We start from the raw sequence: 20481 nt of genomic DNA on the forward strand, positions 1-20481 counted from the left end.
TCACCATATACACTATATATTGCCATATATCACCACATATCACAACACATATCACACATATCACCACCTATCACCATATATTGCCAAATATCACCACATATCACAACACATATCACACATATCACCACATATCACCATATATCGCACCATAAAGAGCACATATAACCACATATCACGGAAAATATTGCACATATTACTACATATCACCACATATCATAACACATATATCCACACATGACCACATATCAAAACACATATCACACATATCACCATATATTGCCATATATCACCACATATCACAACACATATCACACATATCACTACAGATCACCATATATCGCACCATAAAGAGCACATATAACCACATATCACAAAAGATATTGCACATAATACCACATATCACCACATATCACAACACATCTCACACATATCACCATATACACTATAACCATATATTGCCATATATCACCACATATCGCAACACATATCACACATATCACCACCTATCACCATACATTGCCAAATATCACCACATATCACAAAACATATCACACATATCACCATATATCACCATATATCGCACCATAAAGAGCACATATAACCACATATCACAAAAAATATTGCACATATTACTACATATCACCACATATCATAACACATATCACCACACATGACCACATATCAAAACACATATCACACATATCACCATATATTGCCATATATCACCACATATCACCATATATCACCATATATTGCCATACATCACCACATATCACAACACATATCACACATATCACCACATATTGCCATATATCACCACATATCACAACACATATCACAACACATATCACCACATATTGCCATATATCACCACATATCACAACACATATCACACATATCATATATTGCCATATATCACCACATATCACCATATATTTCCATATATCACCACATATCAAAACACATATCACACATATCACCACATATTACCATATATCACCACATATCACACACATCCCCACATATCACCATATATTACCATATATCACCACATATCACAACACATATCACACATATCACCACCTAGCACCATATATCGCACAACAAAGAGCACATATAACCACATATCACAAAAAATGTTGCACACATTATCACATATCACCACATATCACAACACATTTCACACATAGCACCATATATTGCCATATATCACCACATATCACCATTTATTGCCAGGGACGGCGTGGCGCAGTGGGAGAATGGCCGTGCGCAACCCGAGGGTCCCTGGTTCAAATCCCACCTAGTACCAACTTAGTCACGTCCGTTGTGTCCTGAGCAAGACACTTCACCCTTGCTCCTGATGGATGCTGGTTGGCGCCTTGCATGGCAGCTCACTCCATCAGTGTGTGAATGTGTGTGTGAATGGGTAAATGTGGAAGTAGTGTCAAAGCGCTTTGAGTACCTTGAAGGTAGAAAAGCGCTATACAAGTACAACCCATTTATCATTTATCATTTATATATCACCACACATTACACATATCACCACATGTATCACCACATATCACAACACATATCACCCATATCACCATATATCGCACCATAAAGAGCACATATAACCACATATCACAAACAATATTGCACATATTACCACATACCACCACATATCATAACATATATCACCACATATGACCACTTATCACATATCATATATATTGCCATATATCACCACATATCACAACATATATCACACATATCACCACATATCACCACATATATCACACATATCACAACACATTTCACACATATCACCACATATCACCATATATCACCATATATCACCACATATCACCATATATCACCATATATCACAACACATATCACACATATCACAACACATTTCACACATATCACCACATATCACCATATATCACCATATATCACAACACATAACACCACATATCACCATATATCACCATATATCACCACATATCACCATATATCACCATATATCACAACACATAACACCACATATCACCACTGCTGCTTACTACTCCCCTCACCTCGCAAGGGGTATAACAAGGGGATGGGTCAAATGCAGAGACTAATATCATCACACCTTGTGTGCGTGTGACTATTAGGGGTACTTTTTAATATCACCACATATCACCATATATCACCATATACAGTATCACCACACATCACCATATATCGCCACATATCACCACATATCATCACATACCACCATGTATCACACATATCGTGCCACATATTATGAGCCAAATCTTTGAGCTCACTTCAGCGAGTGTTACAGAAATCTTTCATTTTCACTTATATCTAGATCTGCACCAAAGTCCAATAGGTTCTGCAAACTGGTTCCCCATATCTGAACCGAATGAAACACATTTGAACATTCGGTCTGAAGTGTGGCGTGTCCCACATCCTCTTTCAGCCCAATAGTGAAGATGTCCCCCTGAAGGAGTTCCGCATCCCGTCCAAGGAGAGCTGCATGCAGTCAGAGACGGAGGCCCTCATAGAACAGGACCTGGACCCCCCGACCCCGACCCCGACCGCCCAGCCCTCTGCCATGCGGCGTTCCTTGCTAACTGAGCGGCTGGACCCAGGTGTCCCCTTCCCCATCGGGATTTTGCCCCGGAGTTGTTCCCGGGACAGCGTGCGAAGCCTGAGACGCGCCTCCTCGCTGGACGACATCGACGGGATGAAGGCGGAGTGGAACACTCGGCCAGGAGAAACACAGAATAACACCAGTGAGTCTCACCTCGGCAAGACTTAAATCATCTTATACAACTGCTCACTTTTGACGATTCACGTCACATAAATATTATTTCCTATTGTGGCTGTAGTTTTCTGTTCCTCATATTTTACGGTATTGAGCCACACAAATGCTCTCTGGTACAGATCTGAAGCCAAGCGTGCTCAGCTCCACGTCCGACTCGGACCTGATGAGGCACAGAACCATCAGGACCATCCCCCAGTTGACCCTCACCTTCGGCTCGGACCGCGTGAGACCCCCCTCGCCCACTGAGATTGAAATCATCGCCCCCAGCAAGGTCAAAGATCGGACCCAGAACGTCACCGAGAAGGTCACCCAGGTCACACAGGTATCCATGTCATGATCATATCATGATTTATTAATCCTTTATGAATCAAGATGTCCTGATTTATGAGTGATTTAACACAAATAATGATGTCACAATGATATCATGATTTCTGAATGACGATTTTGTGATCTGGCAGCACGGTGGAAGAGGGGCTAGTGTGTCTGCCTCACAATACAAAGGTCCTGAGTAGTCCTGGGTTCAATACCGGGCTCGGGATCTTTCTGTTTGGAGTTTGCTTGTTCTCCCCGTGACTGTATGGGTTCCCTCCAGGTACTCCGGCTTCCTCCCACTTCCAAAGACATGCACCTGGGGATAGGTTGATTGGCAACACTAAATTGGCCCTAGTGTGTGAATGTGAGTGTGAATGTTGTCTGTCTATCTGTGTTGGCCCTGTGATGAGGTGGCGACTTGTCCAGGGTGTAACCAGCCTTCCGCCCGATTGTAGCTGAAATAGGCACCCGTGACCCCAAAGGGAATAAGCGATAGAAAATGGATGGATGGATGGATGGATGGATGGATTTCGTGATCTATTAATGATTTAACGCAAGTAATGATTTCATGTTATTATGATTTATCAAGGATTTAACACAAGTAAGGTTTTCATGATGACATCATGATTCATGAATGAGGAGTTTGTGATTTATTAATGATTTAACACAAGTAATGATGTCATGATATCATGATTTATGAAGAATTTATCGCAAGTAATTATATCATGATGTCATGATTTATGAATGATTTATCGCAAGTAATTATATCATGATGTCATAATTTATGAAGGATTCAACGCAAGTAATGATGCCATAATGATATCATGATTTATAAATAATTTATTAAAAATGACGTCTTAATTTGACACAAGTTATGAATGATGATTTTGTGATTTATTAATGATTGAACACAAGTAATGAAGTCATGATATCATAATTTATGAATGATTTATCGCAAGTAATGATGTCATGATATTATCATTTATTAATAAATTATGAATGAGTTATCACAAGTAATGATGTCATGATGTCCTAATTTATGAATGATTTATCGCAAGTAATGATGCCATAATGATATCATGATTTATAAATAATTTAAGAAAAATTAGGTCTTAATTTGACACAAGTTATGAATGATGATTTTGTGATTTATTAATGATTGCGATGAGGTGGCGACTTGTCCAGGGTGTACCCTGCCTTCCGCCCGATTGTAGCTGAGATAGGCGCCAGCGCCCCCCGCGACCCCGAAAGGGAATAAGCGGTAGAAAATGGATGGATGGATGGATGAACACAAGTAATGATGTCATGATATCATAATTTATGAATGATTTATGAATGATTTATGGCATGTAATGATGTCATGATATCATAATTTATTAATAAATTAATAATTTATTAATAAATTATGAATGATTTATCACAAGTTATGATGTCATGATGATGTTAGAAATTATGAATGATTCTACGCAAGTAATGATGTCATTATCGCATCATGATTTATGAATTATTTATGAATAATGATGTCCTGATTTATGAGTGGTTTAACACAAGTAATGATGTCACAATAATATCATAATCTATGAATGACAATTTTGTGATTTATTAATGATTTAACGCAAGTAATGATATCACAATTTATTAATGATTTATTGCATGTAATGGTGCCATGATTATATCATGATTTATAAATCATTAATGAATAATGATGTCCTGATGTATGAGTGGTTTAACACAAGTAATGATGTCAACTATGATATCATGATTTATGAATGATTATTCCATGATTTATTAATGATTTAACGCAAGTGTCATGATGATGTTAGGGTAATGTCATGATGATGTCAGGATTTATACATGATTTATGAACGATTAACACGGGTACCGTTGTCAAGATTTATGAATGGTTTATCAATGATTACCCTCAGTAAATATGCTGTAATGACATCAGTAGACCTGTAAGGTCTATTCAGGTGTACTGGAGAGGAGGCTACGCCGGATAGTCGAACCTTGAATTCAGGAGGAACAGTGTGGTTTTCGTCCTGGTTGTGGAACTGTGGACCAGCTCTATACTCTCGGCAGGGTTCTTGAGGGTGCATGGGAGTTTGCCCAACCAGTCTACATGTGCTTTGTGGACTTGGAGAAGGCATTCGACCGTGTCCCTCGGGAAGTCCTGTGGGGAGTGCTCAGAGAGTATGGTGTATCGGACTGTCTGATTGTAGCGGTCCGCTCCCTGTACGATCAGTGCCAGAGCTTGGTCCGCATTGCCGGCAGTAAGTCGGACCCGTTTCTAGTGAGGGTTGGACTCCGCCAAGGCTGCCCTTTGTCACCGATTCTGTTCATAACTTTTATGGACAGAATTTGTAGGCGCAGTCAAGGCATTGAGGGGATCCGGTTTGGTGGCTGTAGGAATAGGTCTCTGCTTTTTGCAGATGATGTGGGACTGATGGCTTCATCTGGCCAGGATCTTCAGCTCTCACTGGATCGGTTCGCAGCCAAGTGTGCAGCGACTTGGATGAGAATCAGCACCTCCAAGTTCGAGTCCATGTTTCTCGCCCGGAAAAGGGTGGAGTGCCATCTCCGGGATGGGGAGGAGACCCTGCCCCAAGTGGAGGAGTTCAAGTACCTCGTTGTCTAGTTCATGAGTGAGGGAAGAGTGGATCGTGAGCTCGACAGGCGGAACGGTGCAGCATCTTCAGTAATGCGGACGCTGTATCGATCCGTTGTGGTGAAGGAGGAGCTGAGCCAGAAGGCAAAGCTTTCATTTTACCGGTCAATCTACCGTCCCATCCTCACACATGGTCATGAGCTTTGGAATATGACTGAAATGACAAGATCACGGGTACAAGCGGCCGAAATGAGTTTCCTCCGCCGGGTGGCGGGCTATCCCTTAGAGATAGGGTGAGAAGCTCTGCCATCCGGGGGTAGCTCAAAGTAAAGCCGCTGCTCCTCCACATCAAGAGAAGCCAGATGAGGTGGTTCGGGCATCTGGTCAGGATGCCACCCGAACGCTTCCCTAGGGAGGTGTTTAGGGCACATCCGACCAGTAGGAGGCCACGGTGAAGACCCAGGACACATTGGGAAGACTATGTCTCCCGGCTGGCCTGGGAACGCATCGGGATCCCCCGAGAAAAGCTGGAGGAAGTGACTGGGGAGAAGAAAGTCTGGGCTTCCCTGCTAAAGCTGCTGCCCCCACGACCCGACCTCAGATAAGCAAAAGGAGATGGATGGATGGATGGACATTATTTATTATTGATTAACGCTGTTTAATGGAAAGCTGGGGTGTCCAAATGGCGGCCCATATTGTTTTTATTGTCCCACTGCATATTCTAAACCAGGGGTCGGCAACCTTTGCCACTCAAAGAGCCATTTTGACCAGTTTCAGAAAATAAAGAAGACAATGGGAGCCACAACTATTCTTGCGAATATCAGCTGGTGGTCACCCAGATAACAATATTAAGGGCTTGCTATTAGCCATTGCCTTTGACGCCTTCTACAACATGTACAAACAGCTTGCCAGTCCAGTAACACGTTATATGTAACTTCCGCAGATACACGTACGAGATTGCAGGGCATACTGGGTGATACAGGTTATACAGAAGGTTGTGATGTAATGAACTTTAACACTCTTACTAATATGCGCCACACTGTGAACCCACACCAAACAATAATGACAAACACATTTCGGGAGAACATCCTCACAGTAACACATTATAAACGCAACATAACAATTACCCAAAACCCCATGCATCCATGACTCTTCCAGGCTATATTATACACCCCGCTAGCACCAAACCCCCCTGCGTGCGTCGGTTGAGGTGGGCGGGGTTGGGGGCGCGGGGCTGTATAATATAGCCTGGAAGAGTCATGGATGCATGGAATTCTGGGTAATTGTTATGTTGCGTTTATGTTGTGTTACTGTGAGGATGTTCTCCCGAAATGTGTTTGTCATTCTTGTTTAGTGTGGGTTCACAGTGTGGCGCATATTAGTAAGAGTGTTAAAGTTGTTTATATCACAACCTTCAGTGTAACCTGTATCACAAAGAATGCCTTGCAATCTCGTACATGTGACGATAGAAGCAGGGCCTTTCATGCGTTCGGCCGGCACGCAGGTAGCATGGTGTTAAGGCTGGCGCAATGATATGTTGTAGGAGACGTTAAAAGTAAAGCCATCACGGCACGCCCTCATTATTGTTGTCCGAGTGAAAATCGGAGAATGTTGACCCCGGGTGATGTTCGGAAGAGACACCAAAATCCGGATACCCCCCTCCACAATCGGGCGGGTCGGCGATTATGCAGCTGAGCCACATCCGAGTGGCCAAAGAGCCGCATGCGGCTCAGGAGCCGCGGGTTGCCAACCCCTGTTCTAAACATACAATTAATTAACAAAAAAATACAAAAAATAAAAACTAAATAATACCAATATTATTAATAATACACTTTTTTCACCTGTAACGCAAGGCCTACATTCAGGCTGTTTGATGACATCAAGCACATGTAAACATAAAGTTTACATGTACTTTATTGTGTGTTACAAGTATCTATTTATCTATTAGTGGTGATTATTATTACTAGTAAATAATATTTTAATAGTAGCACTATGGTACATAGCATTATAAACCTTCAATGTACTATAAGTATGAATATTTATACTGCAATTGCTTCATTTATAGATAGGATTATACATTACTAATTGCATTGGTAAAAGTATAGTATTGTATTAATATACATTAATAAATAAGACATGGGTAGGAGGTGAAAAATGTTGTATAAATATTAGTGGTGTAACGGTACACAAAAATTTCGGTTCGGTACGTACCTCGGTTTAGAGGTCACAGTTCGGTTCATTTTCGGTACAGTAAGAAAACAACAAAATATACATTTTTTGGTTATTTATTTACCAAATTTGTAAACAATGGCTTGATCCTTTTAACATTGGGAACACTATAATAATTCTGCCCACGTTAATCCACATTAAACTGACTCAAATTGTTGCTTAGATTAAATAAAATGACACAACTTTTCTTCTACATATAAAAAGTGCAACATTAAACAGTTTCAAATCAACTCATCATGCTTAATTTATTACAGTATTTGGGTAGCCTGTAGTTGACTTTTAATATGTAAATGTTATATTTTTATCAACATGTGATAGCAGGCTCCCTGCCATTCAAAACTAGGCTGCTACATTACTAATGATTAATGTAACTACAGCTGAAAAAAATAGCACAATAGCAATAGGAGAGACTATTCATCCCTGAACACCATGGAGTTAATGTAGGTTTTTTGATGCAGTTACATTATTATATCAACTATCAGAGACAGAAACTCTTCATTTAACATAATGTCCTTTTTTGCTGCTTCAACACACCTCAATCAACACTGTCCGTAACACACACACACACACACACACACACACACACACACGCCGCAAAATGAGCGAACGTTACGCTAAAAGCTAACTAGCCTTCACCTAAAGCCAGAACTGCGAGCGAGCTGAGTTGCAGTTTGTTTTAGAAGGTCCACGGGCTCATAGTGATGTTTAGAAATTAGTTGACTAGGAAGTGTCTAGTATAATTTGGGAAGAGTCTGTTTCTCCCCTGCTAAACACATATCTGATCGTGCTCGATGCTAAAGCGCTGACTACATCGCTCTGAATACGCACTGCTGATTGGCTTTGTATGTAACCAATCAGATGCTTGTGTTGGAGGGACAATGCAGGGTGCTGCTTACAGACAGACACAGAGGCAGAACGGAGCGGAGCAGCTTGTTAAGACTTTATCATAGGCGGCTACTTCATATGTTCGTGTGAAACTCGTTCGGTACTCCTCCGCACCGAACCGGAACCCCCGTACCGAAACGGTTCAATACAAATACACGTACCGTTACACCCCTAATAAATATTATCAAAATATATAACCAATTATGTTTAAAATCTGTTGTCTATATCTACAAACGTACAAAATAGACCAAACTTTAACAGTCTTTATTTTTGTCAAATATGTGATTTAATACGTTCGCTAAATCAGAAACTATCAAACCAAGTTTAATTCCAGATTCAATCCACATTTGGCTTCAATGTAACATGTTAACACACTTTAACATTGTCAAAATTTAATATTATAATAATAAATCATGTATCTGCAGCATAGTACGTACATTCAACATGTTAGATTGAATTTTAGTGGAAGCCTCGAAGGAGGTCTCTCTGTGTTCTGTTGTCTTTATTGTTCAAGTCAGGCGAATGTGACATTTGGACGTTGGTCTCGGTTTGCTGGCGGCGAGCGGCTGGCTACCTGTTGTGAGAAGCCGTCTCACCAGTCACTTCCTGTTTCCTCCCGCCGCGTGTGACAAGCTCAGCTTGATAGGCATCAGCGCCTCTGCCACCTGCACTCGTGCGTAGGCCGAATGCGCACCGACATGTCTATAAGTGGCGGGGGCGAGGGCGTTAAGTGACATGTGCGGCCTCGGGGCAAGAGCGGGGAAGGAATAATCTCACTGGTGTGAACAATCACACCACGCAGGTGTGACATGTGTCTTCACGCCGCTTAGAGCATATTCCACAACGCCGCCACAGACATGTGTCATGAAATATCACAAGAAAAGAAGACTTTTGTAGCGCTCAAAAGGGCACGTGGTTTTGCAATGTATTGTGGGACTGCGGGAGAGCTGTGGTGAAAGAGAGCAATAAACCGGATTAAAATTTATCTTAAAAATAAAAAATCTAAGGGCTTTGTCGAGACAAACTGAACCCTATTTCAGTGGTTCTCAAATGGGGGTACGCGTACCACTGGGAGTACTTGAAGGTATGCCAAGGAGTACGTGGGATTTTTTTTAAATATTCGAAAAATAGCAACAATTCAAAAATCTTTTATAAATATATTTATTGAATAATACTTCAACAAAATATGAATGTAAGTTCATAAACTGTGAAAAGAAATGCAACAATGCAATATTCAGTGTTGACAGATAGATTTTTTGTGGAAATATTCCATAAATTTTGATGTTAAAGATTTATTTTTCGGTGAAGAAATGTTTAGAATGAAGTTGATGAATCCAGATGGATCTCTATTACAATCCCCAAAGAGGGCACTTTAAGTTGATGATTACTTCTATGTGTAGAAATCTTTTTTTAGAATTGAATCACTTGTTTAATGTTCAACAAATGTTTTGTTATTTTTTTATCATTTTTTCCAAATAGCTCAAGAAAGACCAGTACAAATGAGAAACTGATGACATAGTGCTGTATTTTACTTATTTATCCCTTTTTTTTTCAACCAAAAATGCTTTGCTCTGATTAGGGGGTACTTGAATTAAAAAAAAAGTTCACAGGGGGTACATCACTGAAAAAATGTTGATAACCACTGCCTTATTTCAAAGGTTTGCTACCTGGAAAAAATAAGTTGAAGTACCAGTAGGATGAAAAAACAAGTTGACTTTATATGCTTAATTGTGTTTCTTCGTAAACTTTAAACCAGTGGTCCCCAACCTTTTTGTAGCTGCGGACCGGTCAACGCTTGATAATTTGTCCCGCGGCCTGGCGGGGGGGTAGGGGTTTTCGGGGTGGGGGATTCTTTTTTTTTTTTTTTCTTTGTCATGAAAAAGGGAGGTTTTTGTCATGAAAAAGGGAGGTTTTTTGGGGGGTTGGTGCACTAATTGTAAGTGTATCTTGTATTTTTTTATTTTGATTTAATAATAATAAAAAGATATATGTATATACATAAAAAAAATATATATATATATTTTTTTTAAATATCAAAAATTCGGCCCAGTGGTTAGGGACCTCTGCTTAAAACCACATATAAATTGTATGATTGTCAAAATACCGTCTAAACATCACAACATGCCACAAATTAAATTGGTCATTTTGAATATTCCACTCCGAATATCCTTGGCAATTTCCGTAGATGCGAGAGTCCGATGACGTCACTGGAGTAATGCTTCTGCACTCTGACACTCTCAGTAGATCAGTCATACTGGAAATATGCAAAAACTGGAAAGACATGTGTTGTTTATCATTCACAGTCCTTGTCTAAGAGAAGAACACATATGTTTGGCTTTTTTTTTGTGCATTCAAAATCATACACTGTTTCAATTATATATTTAAAAAAATTACAGTTGAGTGTCTCCATAGTGTAAAGTAATAATGTTCTCCAGTGTAAAGTAATAATGTTCGATTTAGTGTCTTTCCCCTTTTTTAACTTTACGAGAAACAGTGTCCTTCACAGTGGACATATTTATATCGTTCGGAAAATGCTGTTTCTCAGAAATGTTAAATCACAATTTAACTGTTGATAATGTAAATATCTCACATACTGGCTTTAAATATTTTGAAATTATTTTGTTGGACCCGGCCAACGCTAAAGCGCCAGAAAAAAACTACACATCAAGTTTTCGATTGATACCGTCATGCGTCACGGCATCATTGTAAGGACTTTGAAATCTATATACCGCGGTAACTACAGTGCGGTTACATATACAAATAAGGCAAAAAATAAATACAAATTAAACATTTTTTATAATCAACAGATAGATCTGGATTCTAGAGACTTAAGTATTGAAAGTAAAAAATACAAATTAAAAAGGTGTGTCTTATTTTTGACACTTTTATGAGTGAGGCCCTTTTGGATTCCCAATCATTTTAGCAGGATTTTTGTTCAGACTGTCATTACTCAAAAAATAATAACGAATTAAAATCAATGTTATGAATTATTGACTCCAATTAGTTTGCATCCAATATTCCACTTTGAAATTTTGAGGGGAAAATATTGCATATTTTGTGTTTTTTGCCATAAAAAAAAACAGGATTCTTTTTTTTTTTTTTTTTTTTATAAAATGTTTACTTAATATTGACAGATAGTTAAAATGTTGTTATAGATTCAGGCGATGAATAATAATAAAAATACTAATAATATATGAACCCCCCACCCTCCCCCCCAGGTCCCTTTGACCAAATTGAGAGTAGCCCATTCCATCCATCCATTTTTCTACTGCTTGTCCCGTACGGGGCCGCTGGTATACTGGAGCCTTGAGCCCTACAGGTTAAAACAAATTGATATACTGTATTGGCTTTGAAAATGAAAAATATCAAAACGGCCCCCGCGTGCTTTAATTTTTCAGTCTGCGGCCTTCAGTGGAAAAAGGTTGGACACCCCGGGCATATGAGATGTTGCTAATGCTCAGAGGTGGGTAGTAACGCGCTACATTTACTCCGTTACATCTAATTGAGTAACTTTTGGGATAAATTGTACTTCTAAGAGTAGTTTTAATGCAACATACTTTTACTTGGGTATATTTGTAGAGAAGAAACGCTACTTTTTATCTACATTCAGCTCGCTACTCGCTACTTACCATGAATTGATTAACGTGGACACCGACTTAAACAAGTTGAAAAACTTATTCGGGTGTTACCATTTAGTGGTCAATTGTATGGAATATGTACTGAACTGTGCAATCTACTAATAAAAGTTTCAATCAATCAATGAAAAACTGATTTTTGGCGATCTGTTATTGCACGCTTTAGTTTTTTGGGTTTGTCAGGCAGACCTTCAAAGTAAGATCCATCACATGCCTGCGTTTCACCAATCAAATGCAGTCACTGGTGACAATTGACTCCGTTTCACCAATCAAACAGAGCCAGGCGGTCACATGATTAACTGCACTTTTTTTTTTTTTTTTAATAAACCTTTACTTATAAATTTCAACATTTACAAACAGTTGAAAATAATAAATAAATAAATGATAAATGGGTTGTACTTGTATAGCGCATAATAATCAAATTAAGTACAAAAACAGTGCAAACAATATAAAAACCGCACAAAACAGCACCAGGGGCTTGCAAATTCAAAGTAACTAAAATAGAATGCAAACAATATATATATATATATATATATATATATATATATATATATATATATATATATATATATATATATATATATCTATATATAAAATAAGCAAAGTGCAAAGCCATAGGCCAGGGGTCGGGGACCTTTTTGGCCGAGAGAGCCATGCAAGTCAAATATTTTAAAATGTATTACCGTGACAGCCATATAACATTTTATTCAAGACTGAATACAACTAAATCCGTGCATTTTTAAGTAAGACCAATATTTTTAGTATATAATAAGTCTCTTATTATTTTTAATAACATTGTTATTCTGAAGCTAACCAACAATAAATAAAATACTTCTTACCATTAATGCGACTTCTTGAACAGGTGCGGTAGAAACCGGATGGATGGATTAAAATCCATGAGAATGTTTTATATTTTGAACGTTATTTTTCACACTGATTACCAGCGGAAGTATTCATTACTTACCGTGTTAAGCAATGTCAACTAAGATTTATCTTAGAGCCAGGTGCAGTCATCAAAAGAGCCACATCTGGCTCGAGAGCCATAGGTTCCCTACCCCTGCCATAGGCTCACTCAATCTCAGTAAATAACTTAAATTTGGAACACAGCCTCATTGTTTGCACAGCTTTTTGGTTGTTAGAGGTAGAATGTTTTAATGTAGAGTTCAAAAAAAATTTTAAAGGCACAAAAAACAGGTCGGGTATTGAGAAACTTACATTTATGAATATAAAACTTAGCCAATAGTATAATGAGTTTGTAAAGGTAAAATTCATTTTAAAATTTTGTTTCAAAACAGTGTAAAACCAAATATATATCATTTAATATATATTATTGTTTTAGTTACTTAAGACAGTGGTTCTCAAATGGGGGTACATGTACCCCTGGGGGTACTTGAAGGTATGCCAAGGGGTACGTGAGATTTTTTAAAAATATTCTAAAAATACCAACAATTCAAAAATCCTTCATAAGTATATTTATTCAACAAAATAGGAATGCAAGTTCATAAACTGTGAAAAGAAATGCAACAATGCAATATTCAGTGTTGACAGCTAGATTTTTTGTGGACATGTTCCATAAATTTTGATGTTAAAGATTTATTTTTATGTGAAGAAATGTTTAGAATTAAGTTGATGAATCCAGATGGATCTCTATTACAATCCCCAAAGAGTGCACTTTAAGTTGATGATTACTTCTATGTGTAGAAATCTTTATTTATAATTGAATTACTTGTTTATTTTTCAACAAGTTTTTAGTTATTCATATATATATTTTTCCAAATAGTTCAAGAAAGACCACTACAAATGAGCAATATTTTGCACTGTTATACAATTTAATAAATCAGAAACTGATGACATAGTGCTGTATTTTACTTCTTTATCTCTTTTTTTCCAACCAAAAATGCTTTGCTCTGATTAGGGGGTACTTGAATTAAAAAAATGTTCACAGGGGATACATCACTGAAAAAAGGTTGAGAACCACTGGCTTAAGAGATATTCCTGGCTCTGAATTTGTTCATTGCTATTTTTATATTTTTGTGCATTACTTGTTGCCGTCATCATTAAACAAACAGGTTACTCATCAGTTACTCAGTAATTGAGTAGTTTTTTCACAACATACTTTGTGAAAAAACTACTCTAAAGTAGCAGTACTCTTACTTGAGTACAATTTCTGGCTACTCTACCCACCTCTGCTAATGCTAAAACCTCAGCTTTAGCGTGACGTCATGACGCATAAGACGTCATATGATGGGGTTTTTTTTTTTAGCCTCCTTTGAGTGCGATTCCGTGATGAGAGCGGAGCCCATCGAGCGGCGCTCTGTGCCAAGTGACCTTGGCCTCTTGAGCTAATGGACGTGGAGGGCAAACTTACCCTCCACGTCACCAGCGTGTACGTAATGCCAGTCAGTCTGTTATAACAGCCTGCACAACTCCATATGTCATCCATTCATATCACCTTATTGACACGAATCCTGTCACCTCCCTTACATGGCTGGGCAAAAGGGGGGCTTGGATGAGCGTCCGCCCCCCTCAGGTCGGGATCTAGGTCACTAATTGGTCCCAGCCAGAGGTCGATACTCTCTCTCTCTGCGCACTGAACGCACTTCACATAAAGAATATTTCCCGCTCACGCCTTGGCTCGACGTAGCGTGAAAAATATTAGTCATTACATTTGTAATTGTTGTATCACGCTATAAAATGAGCGGGTCTGTTTAATTGCCTTTCGATTGGCACCTTGCAAAAGAGAAATGAAGGTTGCCATTGATCGTCGCTGCTTATCGATCGCTCTGCATAACGTGATTGAGCAGGAAAGATTGGCAGCTGTGTGTGTATGTGTGTGTGTGTTACTGTGCGTGTTTGTGTGTGTGTTAGGGCAAAATAGAAGTGTGTGTATGTACAGTAGCACCCCCTGGCTTCTGAAAAGGAAATGTGAGAATTGAATTGAAAAGATTCCTAGTATTAAGTGAAGACACATTTTTAATTTTTTTATTTGAACTTTTTTGTATTAATATTTATGTATTTTTCATATTTTTAGAAAAACACACATTTTAAGCAGCAAAGAGATTGCACGTGATGAAAACCTGGTTTAAAACTCTTGATACAAACTCACATGTAGGGTGATACTACAAATGTTAGTAATGATTTGATACCATATCAATACAGGGCTAGTATTGTGATACTTTTTCAATTTTTCAAGCTCATTAAATGATTTTGTGATTTTCCTTTCAGTTCTGGATCACATCAAATCAAATCAAATCAACTTTATTTGTATAGCACATTTAAAGGCCTACTGAAATTATATTTTTTCATTTAAACGGGAATAGCAGGTCCATTCTATGTGTCATACTTGATCATTTCGCGATATTGCCATATTTTTGCTGAAAGGATTTAGTGGAGAACATCCACGATAAAGTTCGCAACTTTTGGTCGCTAATAAAAAAGCCTTGCCTTTACCAGAAGTAGCAGACGATGTGCGCGTGACGTCACGGGTTGTAGGGTTCCTAACATCCTCACATTGTTTATAATCATAGCCAGCAGCAGCTAGAACTATTCGGACCGAGAAAGCGACAATTTCCCCATTAATTTGAGTCAGGATGAAAGATTCGTGGATGAGGTAATTTAGAGTGAAGGACTAGAATTTTTTTTTTTTTTTAATAAATAAAAAAGGTGATTGCAGTGAGAGTGTTTCAGATGTTATTAGACACATTTTCTAGGATAATTCTGGAAAATCCCTTATCTGCCTATTGTTTTAGTGAGATTATACAGTACCTAAAGTCGGAGGGGTGTGGCCACGGGTGTGTTGACGCCAGAGTCTCTGAAAGAAGTCACCCGCTGCAGAAGGACGAAGCTCCGCTGTTGTCTCCGGTAAGACCACAATTGACATTTGGTCGGGATCCATGTTCGCTTGACCGCTCTGATCTATAGTAAAGCTTCACATTCGGAAAACAAGGAAACACTGTGTTTGTGTGGCTGAAACAGGAGTGTCAAACTCAAATACAGAGTGGGCCAAAATTTAAAACTGAACAAAGCCTCGGGCCGAGGTTGAACAAATTAACCTTTTAATAGGGACCCAAACAAGTTTTGCAATGAATATTGAACAAGCAAGGCTTAAATAGGGCAGCACGGTGGTACAGGGGTTAATGCATCTGCCTCACAATATGAAGGTCCTGAGTAATCCTGGCTCAATCCTGGGCTTGGGATCTTTCTGTGTGGAGTTTGCATGTTCTCCCCGTGACTCCGTGGGTTCCCTCCGGGTACTGCGGCTTCCTCCCATGGAACAGGCAGAGCTTATATAACGTAATAGTGCAAAATCTACTTTCAAAAACCAACGAAAAAACATCAATGGTATATTAAATAAAAATTCATTTAAAAAAATTAATGCCTCTTTTCTATTTACAGCCTTCTGAGGTAAATATCAACATTAACTTTTTCCACATATTATATGCGAAAATAAAATAAAAATGAGGTGGGCGGGGTTATATAGTGTAGCGTTCCGGAAGAGTTAGTGCTGCAAGGGGTTCTGGGTATTTGTTCTGTTGGGTTTATGTTGTGTTACGGTGCCGGTGTTCTCCCGAAATGTGTTTTGGCATTCTTGTTTGGTGTGGATTCACAGTGTGGCGCATATTTGTACCAATGTTAAAGTTGTTTATACGGCCACCCTCAGTGTGACCTGTATGGCTGTTGACCAATTATGTGTGTGTGAAAGCCGCATATATTATGTGACTTGGCCAGCACGCTGTTTATATGGAGGAAAAGAGGACGTGACGACATGTTGTAGAGGACGCTAAAGGCAGTGCCTTTAAGGCACGCTCCCAATATTGTTGTCCGGGTGGAAACCGGGAGAATGGTCGCCCAGGGAGATTTTCGGGAAGGGCACTAAACTTCGGGAGCCTCCCGGGAAAATCGGGAGGGTTGGCAAGTATGAGTATTAGCGGTGAATGTGGTGTTACCGGCAGGCCAGCTCTAATGTTAATTTGATATTGCCTCAAGGGCCAAATGAAATCAAACGGCGGGCCACATTTGGCCCGCGGGCCAGAGTTTGACACCCATGGGCTAAAGCAGGGGTGGGCATTACGTCGATCGCGATCGACTGGTCGATCTCGGAGGGTATGTCAGTCGATGTCAAGCCAGGCATTAAAAAATATACATAAAGATGAGCAATCATTAATCATACCAAGACTTCACTTTCGTCAGTTGTTTGACATTCTCGGCACCCGAGGATCTTGTGAGATGACGCTGGCTGCTGCGAGCTCATATTTAAGAAAAAAATAACTAACAGGGCGGACGCAGAGAAACACATTTTATTTCTAGAGACTCCGTACCTACTGTCAAAACTCTAAAGACCGACTGCACAGTTCCTGTCTTCACCATAAAAGACCTGTTTCATCCTGCCTGTGCTAACAAAATAAGAGTCTCAGAAAGCTAGCGTGCACAAGCTAGCAAGCTACGGAGTTTGATGCCAATGTATTTCTCCCCCGCCCTCAGCGACCGCTTTCTCACTTGCTTGCCCACCCGCACCCTCACTGACGTCACTCACCTGCTGCCAGACATTAAAGGGCCACACACATATGCTACTCTCATAACAAAGTGTTTAAAAACGAGTATGCAAGTTGGACAAATGAGATGCCAAATCCAACCACTTTCATGTGGTATTGGACAGAAAGGAGGACTTTTTTTTTCCTGCATTTGAAAATGCGGACGTTACCAGGACCACTGTCTAATTCCAATCAATGCAAGTCAACAGAATCAAATACACCAACTTATATTCTTGTCTTCATGAAAGAAAGGAATCTATGTGTGTTAAACATGCTTGTATTATCATTAAACACCATTCACTTGTTAACAAAAATGTCTCTTTCATAAATAAATAAATATAAATTATAAATAGGAATGAGGTAGATCTCCTCGACTTGGTCAATTGAAAAGTAGCTCACCTGCAGAAAAAGTGTGAGCGCCCCTGGGCTAAAGGCTAAAAGCTTCCCAACTCCATCTTTCTACTTTGACTTCTCCATTATTAATTGAACAAATTGCAAAAGATTCAGCAACACAGTTGTCCAGAATACTGTGTAATTATGCGATTACAGCAGACTACTTATAACTTGGATCGGGCTGAAAAATAATGTCCGCCACAACCAGAGACGTCAAACGCACGCGTCATCATACGAGTCATCATACCACGACGTTTTCAACAAGACACTTCGCGGGAAATTTAAAATTGCAATTTAGTAAACTAAAAAGGCCGTATTGGCATGTGTTGCAATGTTAATATTTCATCATTGATATATAAACTATCAGACTGCGTGGTCGGTAGTAGTGGGTTTCAGTAGGCCTTTAAAATTTACCACAGGGGTAGCCAAAGTGCTGTACAATGAGCAGGTTAAAAACAAGGACCGAGCAAACACAACACAACACAAACAAAACATGATAAAAAAATAAATAGATTAAATTAAATTAAATAAATAAGTAAAAGATAAAAAAATTAAAAAGAGGTTCACAGCAGGTGTATAAAGAGGCGCCATTGCAGCATGGCTATCACTCAATGTTAAAAGCAATGGAATAAAAGTATGTTTTTAAGAGAGATTTAAAAACAGGAAGAGAGAGGCTTGTTTAGTTTTAGTTTAGTTTCAAGTTTATTCACAATACCATATAACAATTACAAGAGTGGTGAATGTCATCATTTAAAGATGTTGGTACGTGAAAGGGTCCCCCAAATAAGCTAGAAGAAGCTTTTGACAGGGGGTCCAGAGGACAGTATATACATGGAATGATGAAACATGGTAGCAAGCACAAAAACAATAACAAAACAATAACAACGCTGTATGATCAACACAAGATAATAGTACTAAAGCAAGCATACACATACATACATACATTCATTCAACCATGCAAAACCCAACAGTAGTCTACCCCACATGGGGCATTAAAGATAGGTGGTTATTAGGTAAGTTTTCAGTTTCTTTTTGAAGTTGGAGAATAGATACAGCATCTTGAGGCTCTCATTAAGCTGGTTCCAAATCTTTGGTCCCCTGCATACAGCACTTCGAGCGGTACAAGCCAGTAAACGATGTTTACCTGTTATCAGATCTGAGTTACGAGTGTTGTGGGCATGCTGGGGATGGTAGATAGGAACCAAGCTACAGAGCCTAAGATTCGGCCTAAAAATGACTTCATTGGTTAAACAAGCATTTTGATAAATATTGAACTCTGTCAGTCTTAAGAGATGATATTCATGAAATAGATGTCGAGTGGGGGCATTAAACTTGGACCACTTGTCTGACACTCAGAGGTTGGTCGTTCCAGAGCTGGGGAGCAGCAGTGGCGAATGCTCTGTCACCTCTGAGCTTCAGCCTTGTGTCAGGGACCGTCAGTAGCAGCTGATCGGCTGATCTTAGGGATCGGGTGGGGCAGTAAGGCTGAAGGAGGTCGGAGAGATATGTTGGCGCGAGGTTGTTTAGACATTTAAAAACAAATAGGAGGAGTTTAGAATTGATTCGGATCACATTATAATCAGAAAAAAACAAAGGAAAGCAAACACATATTGCTCAATCTTATTTTGATACCAATCTTATTTTGGGCACCTTATCATTGGAGTCTGAATTGATCCTCAATTCAAACCAATTCTTGCAATTATCAATTGGCAAAAACTATTTCAATTAAACTTTTTCAAAACAGGTTACAGGTTAGAAAAGGTCATTTTGGTTGCATGGAGATTGCCTAAAATGTCTTTATTCAAATTGGCTCCTATAAAAATGTTTTTAAATGAAAATACATTATTTAGAAAGGTTTTTTTTTTATAAATGTTTAAACATTATTAATCGATTTACAATACAAATCGCAATTCGGATGTGAACCGATTTTAATGTGCACCCCTACAATATAGTAAGAGCAAAAAAATACAATTACTCCCTTGTTACATAGAATTGTTTGAGCAAAGCAAATTCAAATCTCTCTAAAGCCTCCTGCTTTCAAGGTCTTTTTGAACAAAATAACAATCATCCCGTATTGATATCAGCAAAAGACAA

General features: G+C 39.0%; 1 protein-coding gene across 8 annotated transcripts in view; it reads left to right on the forward strand.

The window, feature by feature from the left end:
- The window catches only part of kcnh6a (potassium voltage-gated channel, subfamily H (eag-related), member 6a), a 79159-nt gene that overhangs the window by 24586 nt on the left and 34092 nt on the right, over window positions 1-20481 (forward strand). For all 8 annotated transcript variants that reach the window (XM_061905529.1, XM_061905530.1, XM_061905531.1 and 5 more), the window contains 2 exons: window positions 2450-2765; window positions 2917-3119. In XM_061905529.1, coding sequence (XP_061761513.1) covers window positions 2450-2765; window positions 2917-3119 — 519 coding nt within the window. The remainder of the gene's footprint in view (window positions 1-2449; window positions 2766-2916; window positions 3120-20481) is intronic.

The sequence above is a fragment of the Nerophis ophidion genome, linkage group LG07, assembly GCF_033978795.1.
Source record: "Nerophis ophidion isolate RoL-2023_Sa linkage group LG07, RoL_Noph_v1.0, whole genome shotgun sequence".
NCBI lineage: Eukaryota > Metazoa > Chordata > Actinopteri > Syngnathiformes > Syngnathidae > Nerophis > Nerophis ophidion.